This window comes from Pavona decussata, unplaced genomic scaffold (assembly GCF_977016875.1).
Source record: "Pavona decussata unplaced genomic scaffold, jaPavDecu1.1 SCAFFOLD_186, whole genome shotgun sequence".
Lineage (NCBI taxonomy): Eukaryota > Metazoa > Cnidaria > Anthozoa > Scleractinia > Agariciidae > Pavona > Pavona decussata.
In genome coordinates, this window is record NW_028145595.1 from 1,718,153 (window position 1) to 1,737,062 (window position 18,910).

General features: G+C 37.8%; 2 protein-coding genes and 1 long non-coding RNA gene across 10 annotated transcripts in view; 1 reads left to right on the forward strand and 2 right to left on the reverse strand.

Moving 5' to 3' along the window:
• LOC146462639 (protein sidekick-1-like) overlaps positions 1-8,781 on the reverse strand; it is a 95,363-nt gene extending 86,582 nt beyond the window's left edge. The window contains exons 1-7 of one of the 7 annotated variants that reach the window (XM_085085403.1): positions 8,624-8,774; positions 5,610-5,894; positions 4,525-4,809; positions 3,807-4,094; positions 2,827-3,114; positions 1,331-1,621; positions 274-561 (exon numbers count right to left, since the gene is read on the reverse strand). In XM_085085403.1, coding sequence (XP_084941529.1) covers positions 274-561; positions 1,331-1,621; positions 2,827-3,114; positions 3,807-4,094; positions 4,525-4,809; positions 5,610-5,894; positions 8,624-8,681 — 1,783 coding nt within the window. In that variant the 5' untranslated portion in view covers positions 8,682-8,774. Of the gene's footprint in view, positions 1-273; positions 562-1,330; positions 1,622-2,826; positions 3,115-3,806; positions 4,095-4,524; positions 4,810-5,609; positions 5,895-8,623 lie in introns of all 7 variants that reach the window. The other 6 variants (XM_085085404.1, XM_085085405.1, XM_085085406.1 and 3 more) reach the window with 6 other exon arrangements.
• The window catches only part of LOC146462638 (uncharacterized), a 243,281-nt gene that overhangs the window by 105,283 nt on the left and 119,088 nt on the right, over positions 1-18,910 (forward strand). The gene's annotated exons all lie outside the window — the stretch shown is intronic.
• Positions 12,166-18,910, reverse strand: part of LOC146462642 (phosphatidylinositol phosphatase PTPRQ-like) — a 60,232-nt gene continuing 53,487 nt past the window's right edge. For both annotated transcript variants that reach the window (XM_085085420.1, XM_085085421.1), the window contains 3 exons: positions 17,419-17,654; positions 16,998-17,309; positions 12,166-14,298 (listed from right to left, as the gene is read on the reverse strand). In XM_085085420.1, the coding sequence (XP_084941546.1) occupies positions 13,463-14,298; positions 16,998-17,309; positions 17,419-17,654 (1,384 nt within the window). In that variant the 3' untranslated portion in view covers positions 12,166-13,462. The remainder of the gene's footprint in view (positions 14,299-16,997; positions 17,310-17,418; positions 17,655-18,910) is intronic.

Here is an 18,910-nt window from a genome sequence, read left to right on the forward strand (position 1 = left end):
AAGCATTTTCAGACAGATCTACAAGGATATTGTCTAGCAGCGGGGATTTTTCTTTTTGGTCATGATACGCAACGTGGAAAATAAGAACGTTGGGAAAACCACTAAGTTCCATTAAGTTACAAGGCCAGAAATCAACCATAGTTCAATGTACCGGCCTCCGCCTTTATAATAGTATTCCTATACTCAGAAATTATAATACTCGTCTACTCAGAACTGAACACCGAGCAACCTTAGCATGACTATCAAAGAGAAATAATGAAAAGTTGTATTTACATAGTATATTAGTCAGTGAAGCAGCATTGGAGGTAACATTTCCAATAATGTTGTAGGCCATACATCGGTATTGATTTCCACTGTCTGTCCTTCTCACATTGGTTATAGTCAACCGCTTGTCCTCCAATGATAAACTGATTCTGGGATCGGCAGTCGTATTTAGAGCAGATCCATTTATGGTCCACGAAAAAGTTGGTACTGGATTTCCAATGGCGTTACATGAGAACATCAAATTTAATCCTTCCGTCGCTGTCGTATACTGTGGATGTTCTGTGATCTCAGGTGCAACTAAATTAGAAAAACAAATCATTCACCTGATGTAAGCATAGAACATTTTCAAGACTTTTTCCTTGCAAGACATGATCTACGTCTTAGTTATCATCTATGGACGGGATAAGGGAAACCGAAGGAGTCAGTGCTACTTTTTAATTTTCGTAGAAGCGGTGATTTGTATGTATTTTTTTTCGGTCTTCATATGTCACGGGAAGGAGGGGGGGGGGGGGGTATGAAAACAAGCAAAATGTAACAACTCAAGCTAAGTCTTCGTATGTTTAGAAAAGAAGTTTCTTTAACGAAACTTTCAAGAAGACACGACGGTAGCTCATTTATTTTTGTGTACCATCATTTACCTCTATGCTCAGAAATAATAATATTCCTTCATTCAGAACTGTACATCAAGCCGATTTTAGCATGAATATTAACTGAGACAAATAATGTTAAGTAGTATTTACATTGTATATTCAGTGTAGCAGCATTGGAGGTAACAGTTCCAATAATGTTGTTGGCCAAACATCGGTATTGATTTCCACTGTCATGATTGGCAGAATAATTGCGATATCGACATGTTTCAATTGATCAATAAAATCGATAGCATTTATGCAAGTCTTATGGAAAGTTATCGATTTTTACTGGACGTTTTTCCGGTATCGGTTCATTTGAATCAATAGTCCACGTCGGGTATTCCTATACTCAGAAATGATAATACTCCTCTACTCAGGACTCACCGCCGAGCAACTTTAGCATGAACATTAAAGAAAAAATGCTAATTAGTATTTACATTGTACATTCAGTGTAGCAGCGTTGGAGGTAACTGATTCAATAACCATGTTGTCGGCAACACATCGGTATTCATGTGTACTGTCATTTCTTCTCACATTCGTTATAGTCAACTGTTTGTTATCTGATGATAAAATGATTCTGGGATCGGCAGCCGCATTTACAACAGATCCATCTATGGTCCACGAAAAACCCGTAGGTACTGGATTTCCAATGGCGTTACAAGATAAAGTGACGTTTTTTCCTTCTTCTATAGTCTGATTCTCTGGATGAGAAGTGAATTCAGGCTTGTCTATTATTAGAAAAAAGTGAAAGATCTAAGTTTTTATAACAATCAATACAATCAATTATAATAAATAACAGTTGAAAATATCGTTAATTGTGTCTTGGAAAAAAGTGTTTGCATATGTACAAGTATTTTAAAGAGCGTTGTTAGGCTTGTACATAAGGAAAGGGGTTATAAAGCGGTGAAATGCATTTACGAAAACATTTATGTATGACATTTAAAACTTTTTTTGGGCCCTCCAAGTGAACTGTACGTTATGAGGAGCTATCTATTTTACAGAGATGTACGTTTCACAGAACTAGAGCGTACACGAGTTTTGGTCTCCATTGGCACCAGCGAATTGACTCTTATGGAGGTATCTGTATTGAAGAGATAGCATTAAAAGTGTGGTCTCTGTACGACTAAGTTAACTCTCTGTTAAAAAGAGGTTTCCGTATTATGGAAGTGTCTGAAACAACGTCCGAGTGGAACTTGACTGATCCGTAGGTGCCGCATTTCTTTAGCTTAAAGTTCCTTTTTTAAAACACTGAGAAAAGACAACTGAAAATCCTCATAAACGAAAAGGTTGTGTAGTTGGCATCTATCGAAAAAATCGATGACAATAATTGGCACAATAATTGCGAAATCGGCATTTTTCAATTGATCAATAAAGTTGACCACATTTATGCAAACTGTTATGGATAGTTATGGATAGATTAGAGGTACTGGATTTCCAGGTGCGTTACAAGATAAAGTGATATCTTTTCCTTCTTCAACTGTCTCATTCTTTGGATGAGAAGTGATCCCAGGCTTGTCTGATTAAGTAATAAGAAAAGTGAACCTCACAATTAGTAGTTTAAGAGCTATAATTCCTACATTTGTACATAGAAAGAGCTACTGATTCCTACATTTGTACATAGAAATCATGAGTTCTATCAAGCATTTTTAGAGAGTTGTTCAAGGATAATTATTGTCTGGCAGCGGTTATTTGTGTGTAGGATTTTTGTTTTTGGTTGTCATACACCACGTAGAAAATGAGAAGGTTGACAAAACCACTTAGTTCCATTAGGTGACAAGGCCACGAATCAAGTATACTTCAGTCAATGTACCGTCCTCCTCCATTATAATGGTATTCCTATACTCAGTAATGATAATAGCCCTCTACTCAGAACTGAACACATAGCTCTTAGCATGAACATCAAAGCCGAGAAATAATGAAAAGTAGTATTTACATAGTATATTAGTCAGTGTAGCAGCATTGGAGGTAACATTTCCAATAATGTTGTAGGCCACACATCGGTATTGATTTCCACTGTCTGTCCTTCTCACATTGGTTATAGTCAACCGCTTGTCCTCCAATGATAAACTGATTCTGGGATCGGCAGTCGTATTTACAGCAGATCCATTTATGGTCCACGAAAAAGTTGGTAGTGGATTTCCAATGGCGTTACAAGAGAACATCAAATTTAATCCTTCCGTCGCTGTCGTATACTGTGGATGTTCTGTGATCTCAGGTGCAACTAAATTAGAAAACAAATCATTCACCTGATGTAAGCATAGAACATTTTCAAGACTTTTTCCTTGCAAAACATGATCTACGTCTTAGTTATCATCTGTGGACGGGATAACTGAAACCGAAGGAGTCAGTGCTACTTTTTAATTTTCGTAGAAGCGGTGATTTGTGTGTAGTTTTTTTTTCGGTCTTCATATGTCACGGGAAAGATGGGGGGGGGGGGGGGGTTAGAAAACAAGCAAAATGTAACAACTCAAGCTAAGTCTTCGTATGTTTAGAAAAGAAGTTTCTTTAACGAAACTTTCAAGAAGACACGACGGTAGCTAATTTATTTTTGTGTACCATCATTTACCTCTATGCTCAGAAATAATAATATTCCTTCATTCAGAACTGTACATCAAGCCGATCTTAGCATGAATATTAACTGAGACAAATAATGTTAAGTAGTATTTACATTGTATATTCAGTGAAGCAGCATTGGAGGTAACCGTTTCAATAGTGTTGCTGGCGATACATTGGTATTGATTTCCATTGTCTGTCCTTGTCACATTGGTTATAGTCAACTGCTTCAATGTACCGGCCTCCGCCTTTATAATAGTATTCCTATACTCAGAAATTATAATACTCGTCTACTCAGAACTGAACACCGAGCAACCTTAGCATGACTATCAAAGAGAAATAATGAAAAGTAGTATTTACATAGTATATTAATCAGTGTAGCAGCATTGGAGGTAACATTTCCAATAATGTTGTAGGCCACACATCGGTATTGATTTCCACTGTCTGTCCTTCTCACATTGGTTATAGTCAACCGCTTGTCCTCCAATGATAAACTGATTCTGGGATCGGCAGTCGTATTTACAGCAGATCCATTTATGGTCCACGAAAAAGTTGGTAGTGGATTTCCAATAGCGTTACAAGAGAACATCAAATTTAATCCTTCCGTCGCTGTCGTATACTGTGGATGTTCTGTGATCTCAGGTGCAACTAAATTAGAAAACAAATCATTCACCTGATGTAAGCAGAAAACATTTTCAGGACTTTCGCCTGGCAAGATATGATCTACGTCTTAGTCATCATCTGCGGCCGGGATTGCCGACGCCAACGAAGTCAGTGCTACTTTTTAATTTTCGTAGAAGCGGTGATTTGTATGTGGGTTTTTCTTTTGGGCGGTAATATATTACGGGGGGAAATGAGTGCAAGCAAAATGTAACTGAACTAAAGCTATTACGTTCGATTATGTTGACAAAAGACGTCTCTATTAAGGAAACCTTAAAGAAAAGAAGGCACAAAGTAGCTATACTTTCTTGTACCATCATTCACCTCTATACCAATATAATAATCCTCTACTCAGAACTGAACACCGAGCCGATCTTAGCATGAATCTGAAAGAGGCATTATGCTAAGAAGTATTTACATTGTATATTCAGTGTAGCAGCATTTGAGGTAACATTTCCAATAGTGCTGTTGGCCACACATCGGTATTGATTTCCACTGTCCGTCCTTTTCACATTCGTTATAGTCAAGTGCTTGTTATCTGATGATAAACTGATTCTGGGATCGGCAGTCGTATTAACAGCAGATCCATCTATGGTCCAAGAAAAAGTCGGTACTGGATTTCCAATGGCGTTACAAGAGAAAGTCACATTAGTTCCTTCGTTTGGTGTCGCATTCTGTGGATGTTCTGTGATCTGAAGTGCAACTGAAATTAAAAAACAAATCAATTACCTGATATTCAGAACTTTTGCCTGGCAAGACATGATTTATGTCCACGGGTTTGGCGGCCTCAACGGAGCCAGTTCTACTTCTCTGCAGTGTATGATGTTTTTAATCACAATTATTTCATTTCATTTTTTAACCTTACTTGTTCAATTTCCTTGTAAACATAGGATATGAAATTATTTTAGTACGCGTACTGAACCGCCTGAATGTGTGTTTCTACAAGATACAGCTTCTTTTGCAGTTAAATAAAAGTGTTATTATTGTGAAATGTTCGTGGCTAGCCTGGCGCGGCGTTTCGTCTCGGCCAAGAGACTCTTCAGAGACCTTTAGAATTTATAGGCAAATTCACTATTAGATGATATATCATATCATATCTTTATTTACCCTTCGCCGTCTCTGTTGGATATGCTCCGTCTTCGTGTTAGTAGATTTCTACAACAGTCGTTTGGGAATTTGAAAATCAGTTACACAGCGAACTTAAAGCAGGGCCGGCATTCAGAGGCGGACACCATCAGGTCAACTGAAACGAACTAAATCTGTTACTTTGCTTCCTTTAATTTAAGGTTAAGAGATGCCTGAGCGGTCGCAAGGGTGTCTGGCGTGCCTAATAGAAAAAGACTACTGCGGTCAGTTTTGTTGCAAATGCATATAATTTGAAAACCGCCTATTGGAATTTTCATTACCAATTCAAATAATACAATCAATTTTTTTTAGTTTGTGCTGAGCGTCGACTCATTATCAGTTTCAAAACGGACCGAAAATAAAGGCCACTGTTCTTACATTGAACATCCAGAGTGGCAGCATCGGAGGTAGTTTCATTTCCACCGCTGATGGTAGCCACACATCGATATTGTCCACTGTCTGCTCTGCTCACATTAGTTATAGTCAAGGTCTTATTGTCTGCCCCAAAACTGATTCTGGAATCTCCACTCGAACTTATAGTGGATCCGCCTTTGGTCCATGATATTGTAGGTACTGGATTTCCAGTGGCGTTACAAGAGAATGTCACATTAGTTCCTTCGCTTGCCGTCACATTCTGTGGATGTTCTGCGATCTGAGGTGGGACTGAAATTAGGAAACAAATCAGTTACCTGATGTTCATGACTTTCGTCGGGAAAAAATGATTTAATTCTGAGTTATCATCCACGGGTTTGGCGGTCTCAACGCGTACGGGAGCCAGTGCTACTTCTCTGCAGTATATGATGTTTTTTAATCATCTTATGTCATTCCATTTTTTAACCTAACTTTACTTGTTCAATTTCGTTATAAACTTAGTATATGGAATTATTTTAGAATACGTACTATTTTAAGTATTGGTGAACCACTTGAATGTGTATTTCTACAAGGTACAACTTCTTTTGCAGTTAAACAAAGGTGTTATTATTGTGACGCCACTGAATTGCATTGCGCATCCTAACTGCACATAGACTTCATATAAATTTCACCTATTTTAGGAAATGCGACTTGCAATGATATAGCCGAATTTGAAGGTTGTTCATTGTTCAATTTTGAAATATTCTGGTGACATCACCATTAGATGATATATCATATCATATATCATATCATAACTTTATTTACCCAGCGTATGCAGCTGATATCTCCGAGCATTTACCCACCCAACCATGACAATAGACACGCAAAGACCAATCCACAAACACCAGGAACTCGTCCCCTACTCTTTGCGAACAGTGAGTGGGTTCTTTAACTTCCCATAGCGTTATTTACGAACAAGGGTTGTGAGATGGGGCCTACATCGTCCTTACCCGAGATAATTAAGTTTTTGTGAGTTGGTAAGTCTGTGAGTTTACTGAATCATTTTATCATTTGAATCATGAAAATATTCGTAAAATATTCATAAAACTTACACACTCACAAAAAACGTATGAGCTTTGAGCTCTCAAAGTGAAGAACGTATCTTTAAACTGACTTTTCTAACGGTTAAGCCACCATTGGTGAGATTGAATCAGGGGTACCCAACGACAATTTTCTCTCAGATCCTTTGAAACGTTATTTTAAGCATTCTGGAGTGGCTTTAAAGCTCTATAGGTTCATTTTAGGTAGCGCTATAATATTTTTATCTGTTCGGTCATTTTAGGGGAACTTGAGTCTTTTCGAAATTAGTAGGCCATTTTTGTCCATTTCCCGAAAACCTTAGGTCTTATTTCCTTTCCAAAAATCTTAGCTGACCTTTTTTCGGTACCCGAAACAACATTTTGATCAATCCGAAAACACTAGGCCTTAAATTTCCCATATCCCGAAAGTTCGTGGTGAAAATTCCCTTTAGAAAATTGTAGGGTATAAAGGGCTTCCGAACAGATAATTTACCGAAACGATCCGTCGGGTGCCCCTGTTGAATACAATATTTGGATTCAGCCATTTGCTAAGAAATGTTGGGAACAAAAAAAATCAATGTATTCTACGATACATAGTGTTTTGTTGTTATCAGAATACACCTCATCGTTCTGTGTCGGCGTGTACCTCTGGCTTAATTAATTAAGAGACCTACGGCCATTTGTTCTGCGTTGTTCCATTTTTCCAATGAAGACACAATAATGGCCTTGATTCATGTTTAATTATATTACAATTACAGGTAAACGTTACTGCGTTGCAGTTAAGATTAACTTTGTGAGGGCCATTCAAACTACGTGCAGTTGTAAACTGAAGTTATTTTGTAAGCCAATAGAAATCTGAGATATTTGTGAATTTCACTCAAGATTGTGCGCACATTGCTTTGAGGAAAAGCAAGGTCGATTGCATTCGATTATGATTGCAGTAAAGCTAGTATCGTGCTTTGCGAAGCAATATTTAATAAAGTCAATCAAAATAGCTGTGAATGTTGTGCACGTTTGATTTGAATATATAATTGTTATCATTTGTTTATGACGCAAACGTTTCCGTCCGTTTAAAGCTATTTTAAGTAACGTTGTCGGGTTTGAACCCTCAAGATTACGCCACAAGACCGAAAGGTTAGTGGCAAGGTAGCTATAAGTCTTTTGCTGTCATTTCACAGTTTTCAGTGCGATAGAATGATGGCATTAACATGCAAATCTGTGAGTTATTCTCTGCAGGGGCTTGCCACAGAGGAGTATTGGTAAATTTATCAAGCACTCGCACCAAATTGCGGTGTTGTCGCATAGGCTTATCTGGCCACACGTTAATTGAAATAGTTGTACATATGTCCTCTTCATTGTTAAATTTAAAAGTGTCCCAGAAGATAAATTTCACTACAGCTTTCGAATAAAGTTATTCGCATCATCAAGCATGCGTGGTAAAGGTTTTGAAAAGGCCTCCCAATCATTTCAACTGAAATTCCGCTCACGTTGACCACAACTTCAAGAAAATTCACAAAGATTTCCGCACAGCTCCTACATTAATTATGTATACATTTTGCGACTCAAACTCTATATTCATGCTTGATCTTTGGTAAGAGGTGTGGACGGAAATTTTTCCGAAAATTCTTATACGAACGATCACAGGGATTGGATCATGACTCTTAAAATAACTGTTACTACAACTGTAGGATATTATAATTGAATTAAAGTTTCTTGTACAAAAAAACTGAAACCGCAGGAAAAGTGAAAAGTATATTTAAGACTATCAAAATGATTCTCCTCTTTAATCTTCTTGGAGATATACTTATTGTTTAGAACTTCTTATTTGAAAAAACGGTTTTACCGTCTAAAAGGAGAAAATTTGGAAGGTGCTAGACAGTGCATACTTAAGGAACCCGTAATATAATTGTTCATTCCATTAAAGCTCCTACTTAATAATTAAAATTATTAAAAGCAACTAACCTCCAAATGCAAGCGGTGTAGTAGCGAATAACAGCAGGAAAAGTCCTTTAACAGCCATTGTAGGAGATAAACAGTAAAATAATAGCCTGCGATTTCGCTCTTACGTCTATTCGAGTAAAAGCGGAATAAATCACAGCTGTAGGTATGCAAATTCGATTTATGTTTCGAAAGCAATAATAGATAAGTCAAGAAACAAGTCAAGCATAAAACCTTAGTCATGCATGTAAACATCTTAATTTTAAACATTTTGAGCTGCTCTTAAAAGCACCGTTTCTCATGTAATTTCTCAAAAATATGAATTCAAAGAAGTTTCAGTAGACTTTCACCCTTCAAAAGTTTTTTTTTCACTGGACCCTGATAACCTACAGCTGCATTGTTATTTAGGGTTGGGAGCATTGTTCGGTTGTTTGTTTTTTTGTCTTCTCAACCAACCATGCAAGACGTTGGAAATTAAAAGGTGTAGGTCGCCCACGCATTTTAATACTGCAATATGAAAAGAGTGCTCTGAAGTCGAAATCACGCATGCCTTTGGGTGCATCAATTCCAGCCACAGCGACTCCCGATAACTCGAACCTGCAACGGAAATTGAGTTAGAAATTCGAGTTAGAACAAATGACTGGAAATAAGGAAAAAAAAAAAGAAAAAAAAAAAAGGTGTTTACTGCGTCTTTCTATCTACACAGTGTACATTTTAATCACATTTAATTGTAGAGAAGTCGGGTGAAAATGGAACAATATTTCTAAATTTTAAATCAAAACGTAACCGAACCAAAAAACAAAACTAATCAAGGCAGCCGATAAGCAATGCGAACTTAATTTGCAGGTTTTAAAGAACAACGTCGGGCTACTGCTACAGAGTTCATGCGATTTACTTTTTCAAGTCCTGACGTCCTGACGCTTTTTAACTAATCTATTGATATCGATTATCCTTGTAAGTTTTCGAAGGAGAAGGAATTAAGCAGCAAATCTTGATGAAGATACAATACACTGTAGTTAAATGTACTCTAAACCAGCGAAATCTGAACTGGACTGACACGGTATAATGCAAGAAAACACTGAAAGAATACATTGCTGATTAAAAAAAAATTCAATGTTTTGGACTACAGTACTGCTTGTTTTGACGTTTTACGTCTTGACAAACATGGTTCGAATTGACGAGGGTAAAATTATATAGAAAATGACCTGAAGGGAAACCAAATTTGGTTCCAGTTAGCAGGTGGTTCTAGTTATCGAGGGTTTGAGTTATCGGGAGTTGACCTTGTACTCCTTTTCGGTCCAGGAATAACAATCTCTCACACGCGCCGTGTGATTGGTCAATAAATAAAACGAGGATCCGTAATTTACAGTACCCTCTTGATGTGCGGAGCGCCCCATCAGTTGAGACTTTTAAAGTAAGGCTCAAAACGTTTTTATTTAATAATGAACTTTAATATCTTGTCATTCAGTATGTATGTCATAAATTTATTTTGTGTAAGTACTTTTATTAAATTTGCTTTTGCTTTTATTTAAATTTGATATTGTATTTCTTAAATTGTTGTACATTGTAAGAGCATTGAGATTTAAAAATATATTATTATTATTATTATTATTATTATTATTATTATCATAGGGATTTTGGAATGTTCACATTTTAGTGTATGATATATATCAGATGCAAATATTTCCTTTATTTTTCAACACAGATTGAATATATTTGTTTTTTCTTTTAATAAATATTTGAAAGCTTCACGTTGAACATGTTTATCATTATATCACAAGAATTTGAATACGGGAATTTTATATTTGCTGAAAAGGTACATAAATTTTAGGAGTGCATAGGGTTGTGTTAAGAGTTGGTCATTTTAATTATTATATAATATTATATTATAATATATTATAATATATAATATATTATTATTATTATTATTATTATTATTATTATTATTATTATTATCTCTGAGGTTAATCGGCGCACGAGAAATGAAACTATGTTGAAATTTAACGGGCCCTTCAGTGAAACACAGCCTGAAAAATTGACCAATCACACCACACTAATTGAGAGATATAATAAAAAATATTTTAGTTCCACCCCCCCCCCCCCCCGTCAAAAAAAAAAAAAAAAAAAAAAAAAAAAAAAAAAAAAAAAAAGAACAATTCCACCTAATCCGACACATGCATGAATCCGTTCTGGGATTTCCATGTGTATAACTCACTCTGAAGACATGTTTTGCTGCCTTTGCAATTTGCATTTTATATTCCCTTTGCCATGTGACCGACAGCGCGTTTCGAAGAGGAGAAAAGGTGTTCAAATGATCTTGAACATATGGCTCAAACCTGCCGTCACACTAACTGGAAGAATGTAATGAATGACAGCGTGTTTATGAAGGAAAGGGAACCAATACCCGATGTTTAATTAAGGTTTGATTCTATGATAAACTATCTTCAAAATGCGACATTTGTATCAATGGTCAAAATTAAATTCTGTTTATTGTCGGTTGACTATCAAAGTTGACAGAAACCAAGATCGAACCGTTGAAATATTTTAGCATGAACCTGAGTGGACGACCTTTTCAGCACCAAAAGGGTAAAAATGAGTCAGGCTGTCGCATGCAAATTATACAATTATACAATCAGATTGCAACTTTGCCTTATTGGTGTTTACATGATACCGGCGCGACTTTCATTCCGGTACGAGTTCACTCCGGTTTTCTCTTGTGGTTCTGTATTCGTTTACATGACACCCGCCAGAAACGGACACCGGAGCGAGTCATACCGGTGCGAGTTCACTCTTGTCATTTAACCGGAGCGGGATCAGATTATCAGTCCGGTAAGAAAACTCATCCCGATGTCGTGAAAACGCGGTACTACTGTTCGTTCCGCCATAAAATCACTCTCCCAGGAGTGTGGAACGGGTAGCGCATGCGTAATCTTAAATATCAAATCCAAAGTGGAGTCACAGTCACGTCAGATCTCTTTCACTAGTACCAGGATACCATATACATAAGCGTAAGGAATCAAATGTACAATGGTCATCCATCATGTATTGTTGTTTTATGCTTTGTTCACAAATGCAATTTAATCTTTTTGGCAAAACATTTCAAATAAAAAAAGACCTCACTAGATATAACTGCAATGAAAGCAAAATTTTAATCAATAGATTAGAAAAAAAAATAATAAAAGCGAGGTATTTTTTGGCGAATAAGTACTATCCTACGGGGCATTTTCGCCGGATAGACGTTCATGCCTGATGAAGTCTCTCTCCGGACAAACGCTACCGCGTCACGTGATCAATTAAAGCCAATCAAACAAGGAGTTAGTGGTGAATAGTGACAGTTTACTAGTTTGGTTTGCGACTGTGGCAGAGATATATATTAGAAAAGAATATCATCCCTTTCAATTACTGCCTGAAAAACTGGAGATTATTCAATATTGTCACCCTTAACGCCAGCTATTTGCAGAACAAATGCAGGATAGAAGCCTTGTGTTTACTTTCCCCAAAATTCGGGGGAAAATTTGCGCACGCCAAATCGGGAAATCCAGGACTCAATAACAACAACATCAACAACAGTAAATATGAATTTGTATTGCGCAAATTTCATAAATGTTCAAATGCGCATAACAATAATAGATAAAAATCCTACTACAACTCTATGATAAGATGAAGAAAAAATATCATATTAGCAACTAAAGATAAAATCTACAAAATACAAAGCTATGATAAATATGCTAAACGAAAAAGGTGCGATTTCGTTTTTTTCCCCACCGGGGTTTAGCCCCATATGGAGGGTGTGGTTAAATCCTAGCAGCAAAACTATTTCGGTGCTCATATGTCTTCGGTCAAACTTCGATCGCGGAAACACAAAAAATCAGAGTTAACGGGCTACCTAGGTTCTGATTATTTGGGGACTACGAGCGGACTTGGTGTCATAATAACTGAGAAAGTCCATAGTAGCAGGTGTAATTTTCACTAATTCGCGTTCGACGGGACTTGAAGTCCTGCCCGTAATAACGAGGTGTCTGCAAGGCGGAAGTGGACGGATTGTATTTTGAAGATAGATTAAAGGCTAGTTATGGCCTAATTTGACAAAGAACATAAGTGAGAGGAAGAAAACCGGGCCTCCTCATAAAAATCCGTGCCAATGTACGGAAACAAATACTAACAATGACAAACTTGCATAAACTGGGCCGAATTTCACCCCGTCCTGCACCAACAGAAAAAGCAAACGGCCGACAAACAGATATTCTTCTTCTCGGTATTGAACTTGATCTAGCTTGCAATGGAGGCTCTTGCGGGAGGATATATTGAAAAATTATTTGCTTGCGAATAGATTTCTCCTCTTAAGCCTCGTGTGTAAGATCCGTTCCATTTCAATACTGAGAATACGAATACAGCCTCTTGTAACGTGTAAATTGGCCCATGCGATTGAACGTACTAATCGAGCTAATAAATTGGTACGTGTAAATTACCCTTAAAACATAGATTACCATTTTTTCTCTAGACTTTTGGGCCAGTTATTTAAACAGAGTCTGACTTTTTAGGCTGCGGCTTAAGACAATCAGTGGCCGGTCCTCCAATCTGTTCATAAGTGGTTTATTTGATGAAGATAAATAGTTTTCTAGTCTGGGATGCAAGCCTTCTTGTTACCGTCAGCAGCAGACAATGTTTAAATATGACTGTTGGCAAAATTGAAAAATGGCTTAAAACGGGGTTTTGTCAAACACCATCTAAACTGTCTTTTTATAACCGACCCTTAGTTGTTCCTTTCACTAGAAGGATATTAAGTCCTCACTCTAGTACTCCAAAAGTAAATATCCATAATGTATTTTGTGTTGGTTCAGCAACTACGATCCCATTCGTCTTTCACGCCATCTTTTCATATAACTCTTGGTAAAGGGTTTGGCGGCTTAATTCCAAAGGCTGATAACGAGGATCACCGGTGTTCTTTTCATATTTGTCATCCTTGCTTGGAGGAACGTTATGAAAAATATCATTCTGGCCAGAACTGGGTATGTCAACGGGGACTTCATATGCTTCCTGCTCGTCGCTTTCCTTTCCTGAATGAAGTTGTGTCTTGTTGCTGAAACTTGCCTGATCAACCAGTTCTGTAGTTTGGTTGTTCATCTCTTTGTTATCATCTTCATAAGAAATAACATCAGTGTAGTTTTCATTCTGGTCAGAGCTTGGCATGTCAACCGGGACTTCATATGCAGGCTGCTCCTCACTTCCGGCTGGCCTGTAATCGGAAGTTTGAATTGAACTGGCAAGCTCTTCATGAAGTTGTGTCTTGTTGCTAATACTTGCAACGTCAACTGGCTCTGTAGATGGGCTGTTCATATCGGGTATCTCTGTGTTATCAGCTTCACGTGGAATAATTTCAATATAGTCATCATTCTGGCCAGAACTAGGCATGTCAACTGGGACTTCATATGCGGCTTGGTTGTCCATTACTTTCCTATTATCAGACGCTTGGTTTGAACTGGTGAGTTCGTCATGCAGCTGTATGGCGTTGTTATAACTAGCATGATTAACTGGTTCTGTGGACGCATTGCTCATGTCAGACATCTCATTGTCCTCATTCTTCCTTGGAAGAACGTCATCATAATTATTACCCGAAAGTACGTCATCTATGACATCATACACGGCCTGATCACTTGAACACGTGGTAATGGCAGACATCTCAATATTTGTTGGTATCTCTGTTAAATATGATAAAAGGAGAAAAGGACGTAAAGAATAAATAAATAAATAAATAAATAAATTAATTAATTGATTGAAATCTCACAGTCTTGTAGAACCGCAAAGCACTGAAGTGTAAAAATTATATCTGTATTCTTAGGTAGTTAATATCAAAAGCTGAAGTGCTCGTAAATTTGCTAGCTTCTAGCTAATGAGAATAATTAATGACATTATAAGAGGTTTAAAGGCCATTTTATGGAGGTATCCGAACTTTCCAAAATTTTGTTGGCAGAACGAACATGCCAAGGTTTTCTTAACCTCTTGATTGGAGGAAGGAGCAGGTCAAATTCAGTGGAAGAAAATACTCTGCAAGTTCCTTCTTTGGGCCCACGGTTTGCTATTTTTATCGATCTGTATTCGTGTGATTTTCAAGCGGTAGAAAGCTTCATAGTGCATGTGAATCAATTATTCAATAATTGATGCCTAACTTTTGGCTTAATTGTTGTTAGTTTGCTCCTGTAGTAAACTTCTATTTTCTCTTAATTACATGTATAAAACAATCAACTTTTCTCGTTTTGTCTGTTTTGTACGCTAAGAAACAGGTGAATTGTTTGTTTTTTTTACTTATGGGTGAATGTTTTTACTCTGGCCCGGGCTGACTGTTTTACGAAGTGCCGCCATAATTTTAAGAAAATTTTGCCTTCTATGTTATAAACACGTAATCGCAATGAGTCCACGTAAAAGTAAGGATAAGGTTCCATTTGTATGTTCAAATTGCCAAAACTCTGAAAATACGCGTGAAAAATATTCCTTAATTCCTACTCGGCATCATGTGATTACATATACAAAAATGATTTTCAAAGCAAAAATCAATCATGAAGTGAAATGTTTTTTAAAAGTTAATTTAACATGCTAACACGTGTGAAAAAAAAATATATACATTCTTAACAACTACCAAAGTAACAAAACAGAAAAAAAACAGATCGGATCGAACGGACCAACGTTCGATCGGATCAGAAAGGACTGGGGCCAAGCTTGCTTTTCAACATAGCGACCGGTGGTAGATTTCTCCGTGAGACTTCACAATAAGTAGGGATCGGGCCCTGTTCGTTTCTTCTGTTTGCATTGGTGTCGGCTCTTCCTAATGACCTAGCTTGGGCCTTTTGATTTCCAATGGAAATGAAACGGAAAAAAGAAGGAAAGGAAAAGTGGGTAGATTTCGAGGCACGAGTGGGCATGAAGCGATTGGGTGGAGGTGAGGAGAAAGAGGGAGCGAATGTTAAGTCAATGCCGAACAACAGTTTGGTGCAACGTTTGTCCAGCACCACTTCGGTGACTATGATAACCTCACAATTGAAAATGTTAAAAAAAAGCCCGCGAGAAGCATTATCAGGCCCCAGAGTGTAATTGGCGAGATTCTGGCATCAGATGGGGAGGGGGGAATTCCTGCACCAAGCTTGGGCAGATCAAAAACTAAAATGCTTCCTTTATTTGTTTTCTTCCACCAAAGTCCGCTGTTGTCTCCCTAGAAAAAGGACAGTTATTGCTTGGGGACAATTTTGTACCAGTGAGGTGAAAACGTTTAAAAATTCTCCTGCCTTGCTTTCATTTGTTTTCCCCAAGTCAGTGTCAGTGACTGACCTTCTGAGAGCTGGTAAACTCGTCAGCCACCAGCAACAAACATGACGGTATTAGATCTGGAGAGTTTTGATGTCGCAGAAACGAAGTGGGTTCAAAGTGGTTTACACTCGAAATTGAAGGAACACGATTTTTGCATGGAGAATTTAGGGATGCATTTCGTGCCACTGCCACTGGAAAGATGTTGCACCAACCACATAGGTGATAAAACAGTAGCCGGAGAAAGCAGCTAAGGAAATCAATGAGATCTGGATTTGTCACTAGAAGTTCACACAAAAAGGAAGTGCAAATGAATGCGGTTGCAAGGCATCTAACAAAACGATTTGCTAAAAATGTACCACTTGAACTTGATGGTACATTTAAGAATGCCAACTGAAGTGGTTTTTTTTTTGTACAAACTAGTTCCTTTGAAGAGTTTTAGCAATGCAAGGTGAATTTCAGAAATATGTAAACAGTAATGGTTTGTGCATCCCCTCCCCAGCAGAGAAATTTGATGATACATGTAGACGTGAATTGTGGTAATTTTTCCAGTTTCTATTCCTCTGTCAACTCTGAGGTTTTTCGGAAGCATCTTTGCTTCGGAAAGGTACCAAAGTTAAATCTTCTAATTGCCTATGAGTAAAAGATTTGAGTTCGAGTGGCACATAAACAAGAGGAGGATTTTGCGAGAAAACGCGTTCAGCCGCATATACCAAGAGAAAAGGTCGAATTTTTATAACAACACAGTTTATCATGCCCATCTTAGAAGGCTACCAATGCGGCATAAAGACCCTTCTGATGTAAAATGACCCTTCGGCGTTTTTTGTTTTTCGTTGTAGACTTCATTGTCTCTAGTCCTTCAGGATTCAATTCAGCAATCATGTTGTAAACAAAATAACGTGGTTCATTGCTCTGTAACTTAATAGTCGTCTCGGTCCCTCTATTTCGTTCTGTATCTCATCAGACACTACTCCAATTATATTGCGAAAATGTCGCTGCATAAAATCAAGAACTTCTGATCCCTTTGAATTTTAGCTTGGAGACGACGGGCCGAGAAGAGACCCTGGAAACAAAGTTGCCCCAAACCCCGGGAACAACTCACCAATTCCTGTTCTACGGTGAAGGTGAGAGACTGTTCCGCTGCCATGTGATTTGGAATTCAATCCAATCCCCTCTTCTTCACTACTTCTATCCTTATTCTGTCGACGATGATAATAGAAAATACCAGCTGCAACAGCCGCCACTATAAATAGTGGGACTAGTATTCCCACCAAGATTGCTCCTGTGTGGTCCTTATGGGTTGTAAATGTAATAAATCCTTCATTTTCGTAGTCACCGTCTTTGTTAAAAGATCGTTGAAAGACAGCGTAGTCAGTGTTATCGTCTAGCTTTCCATTCAGATACCTTTCGACCGCTGAAAAAAAAGCAACATAAACAACAGTTTTAGAAAAAAGAAAGCTAGTTAACTAATTTTCGAAAATACAATTCTAGCCGAGAATTGACTTAGTTCATAGCCAACTTACGAGGCAAAGCTCTTCGCTTTCTTTTAGCTTCCGTAAAAATCCCATCTCGTGAGTAGTACTTTCCATCTCCAACAACGAATGTTGTTCCTGCATCCCCTTTGGAAAACTCAGCCGTAATATAAGGCTCGCCCTCTTTTTGATTATCGTAAGTTCGTGTGACGGTTTCATATGTGGTATCAGCAGGATTTCCTGGATTTTGATCTTTCTTTAATGGCGTTACAATCACTTGAAAGAAACTGTGGATGGAATAACAACATCAGTGGCCAAGAAATTCATAAGTTTCTTATTCGGGTTTAGGAATAACAGTACATCCCAGATGCCAATTCCCACCAAAACGTTTCAAAAGGTTTAGACGGTTGCTTCGTCACCTGCCATACGGTCCGCGCGTCCGAAATTTAAATCAACCAATCAGATTTCAGCAACGGGTCAAACTTAGTTTTCATACGTCATTGATATCTGCGCTCTGTGATTGGTTGTGCTAAGCAAGAGAAATTACATGAAGTGCTTATTGAAAGCACAGGAAAAATATCTAGCATGGCCTGAAGTTTTGTTTTCTGTTTGGTCGTTTTGATTTTACCAAGTTCGCGACGTAGCACGGCGGCTATAAGTATTGATCGATTTACTGCGTCGTTTTGTTTTCGGTTGAATGACCAGTATATAGCGATCTTCGCGCGTGAGGTTCACAGTGAAGACTCCGACGCTTTGGCCGACTGGACTCGAATTCCCTCTCCCGATAATTCGCGCAACTTTGCCAAGCATTGGATCCATTGCTACTCTGGAGATCGTCCAATTTATGGACAGCTTTGCATTCTGGTTTTGAAATATGCCAACGTGGTCTGGCTGTTTTTCAAATTGTTCTTACATTTCGGAGAGACTGATCTCGCCCGGTGGGAACTGTAATGTTAGGGATTATAAATCTTTGAGAGTTTGCCGCATCCTCTCCTTTGCAATCCTCCTGGAGCACTCGTAGTTTGAATCTCAAGAAGGCACTTAAAGTGTGCGGCTATTGTCAGTGTCTGTAAAATGTTGAAACGTAGACCAGCAATAGCTCGGAACGGAATAAGAAGTCTATACTGATCAACTGTGGACTGGACTCTTCGCTCACCGACCAACATATTTGATTTCATTATAATTTAAATAATTTCATTAATTAACTTACTAACTTTATGGCTAGTTTTATTGTCATTTACTGTCCCTTCATTTTTTGTTGTGGTAATTGGTGATCTGTCTCAGTATGAGGTGCTTTTACGCTAAAATTTTACAGATCATCCTCATGGCTATTTTAGATATTTTTTACTTAATATTTACCGATTTGTGTCATTAAATTGTTATAAATAAAGAAAATATATAAATTGAATAACATTGTTTAATGTATTGCCAGCCAGATCCATCACCCCTTAGACAGGGTGTGTGGATGGGAGAGTGTCAAATGTTAACTGTCTTTAAGTTGCTAGATTGATTAGAAAGTTTTTGCTTAGCATTTATGCAGAGG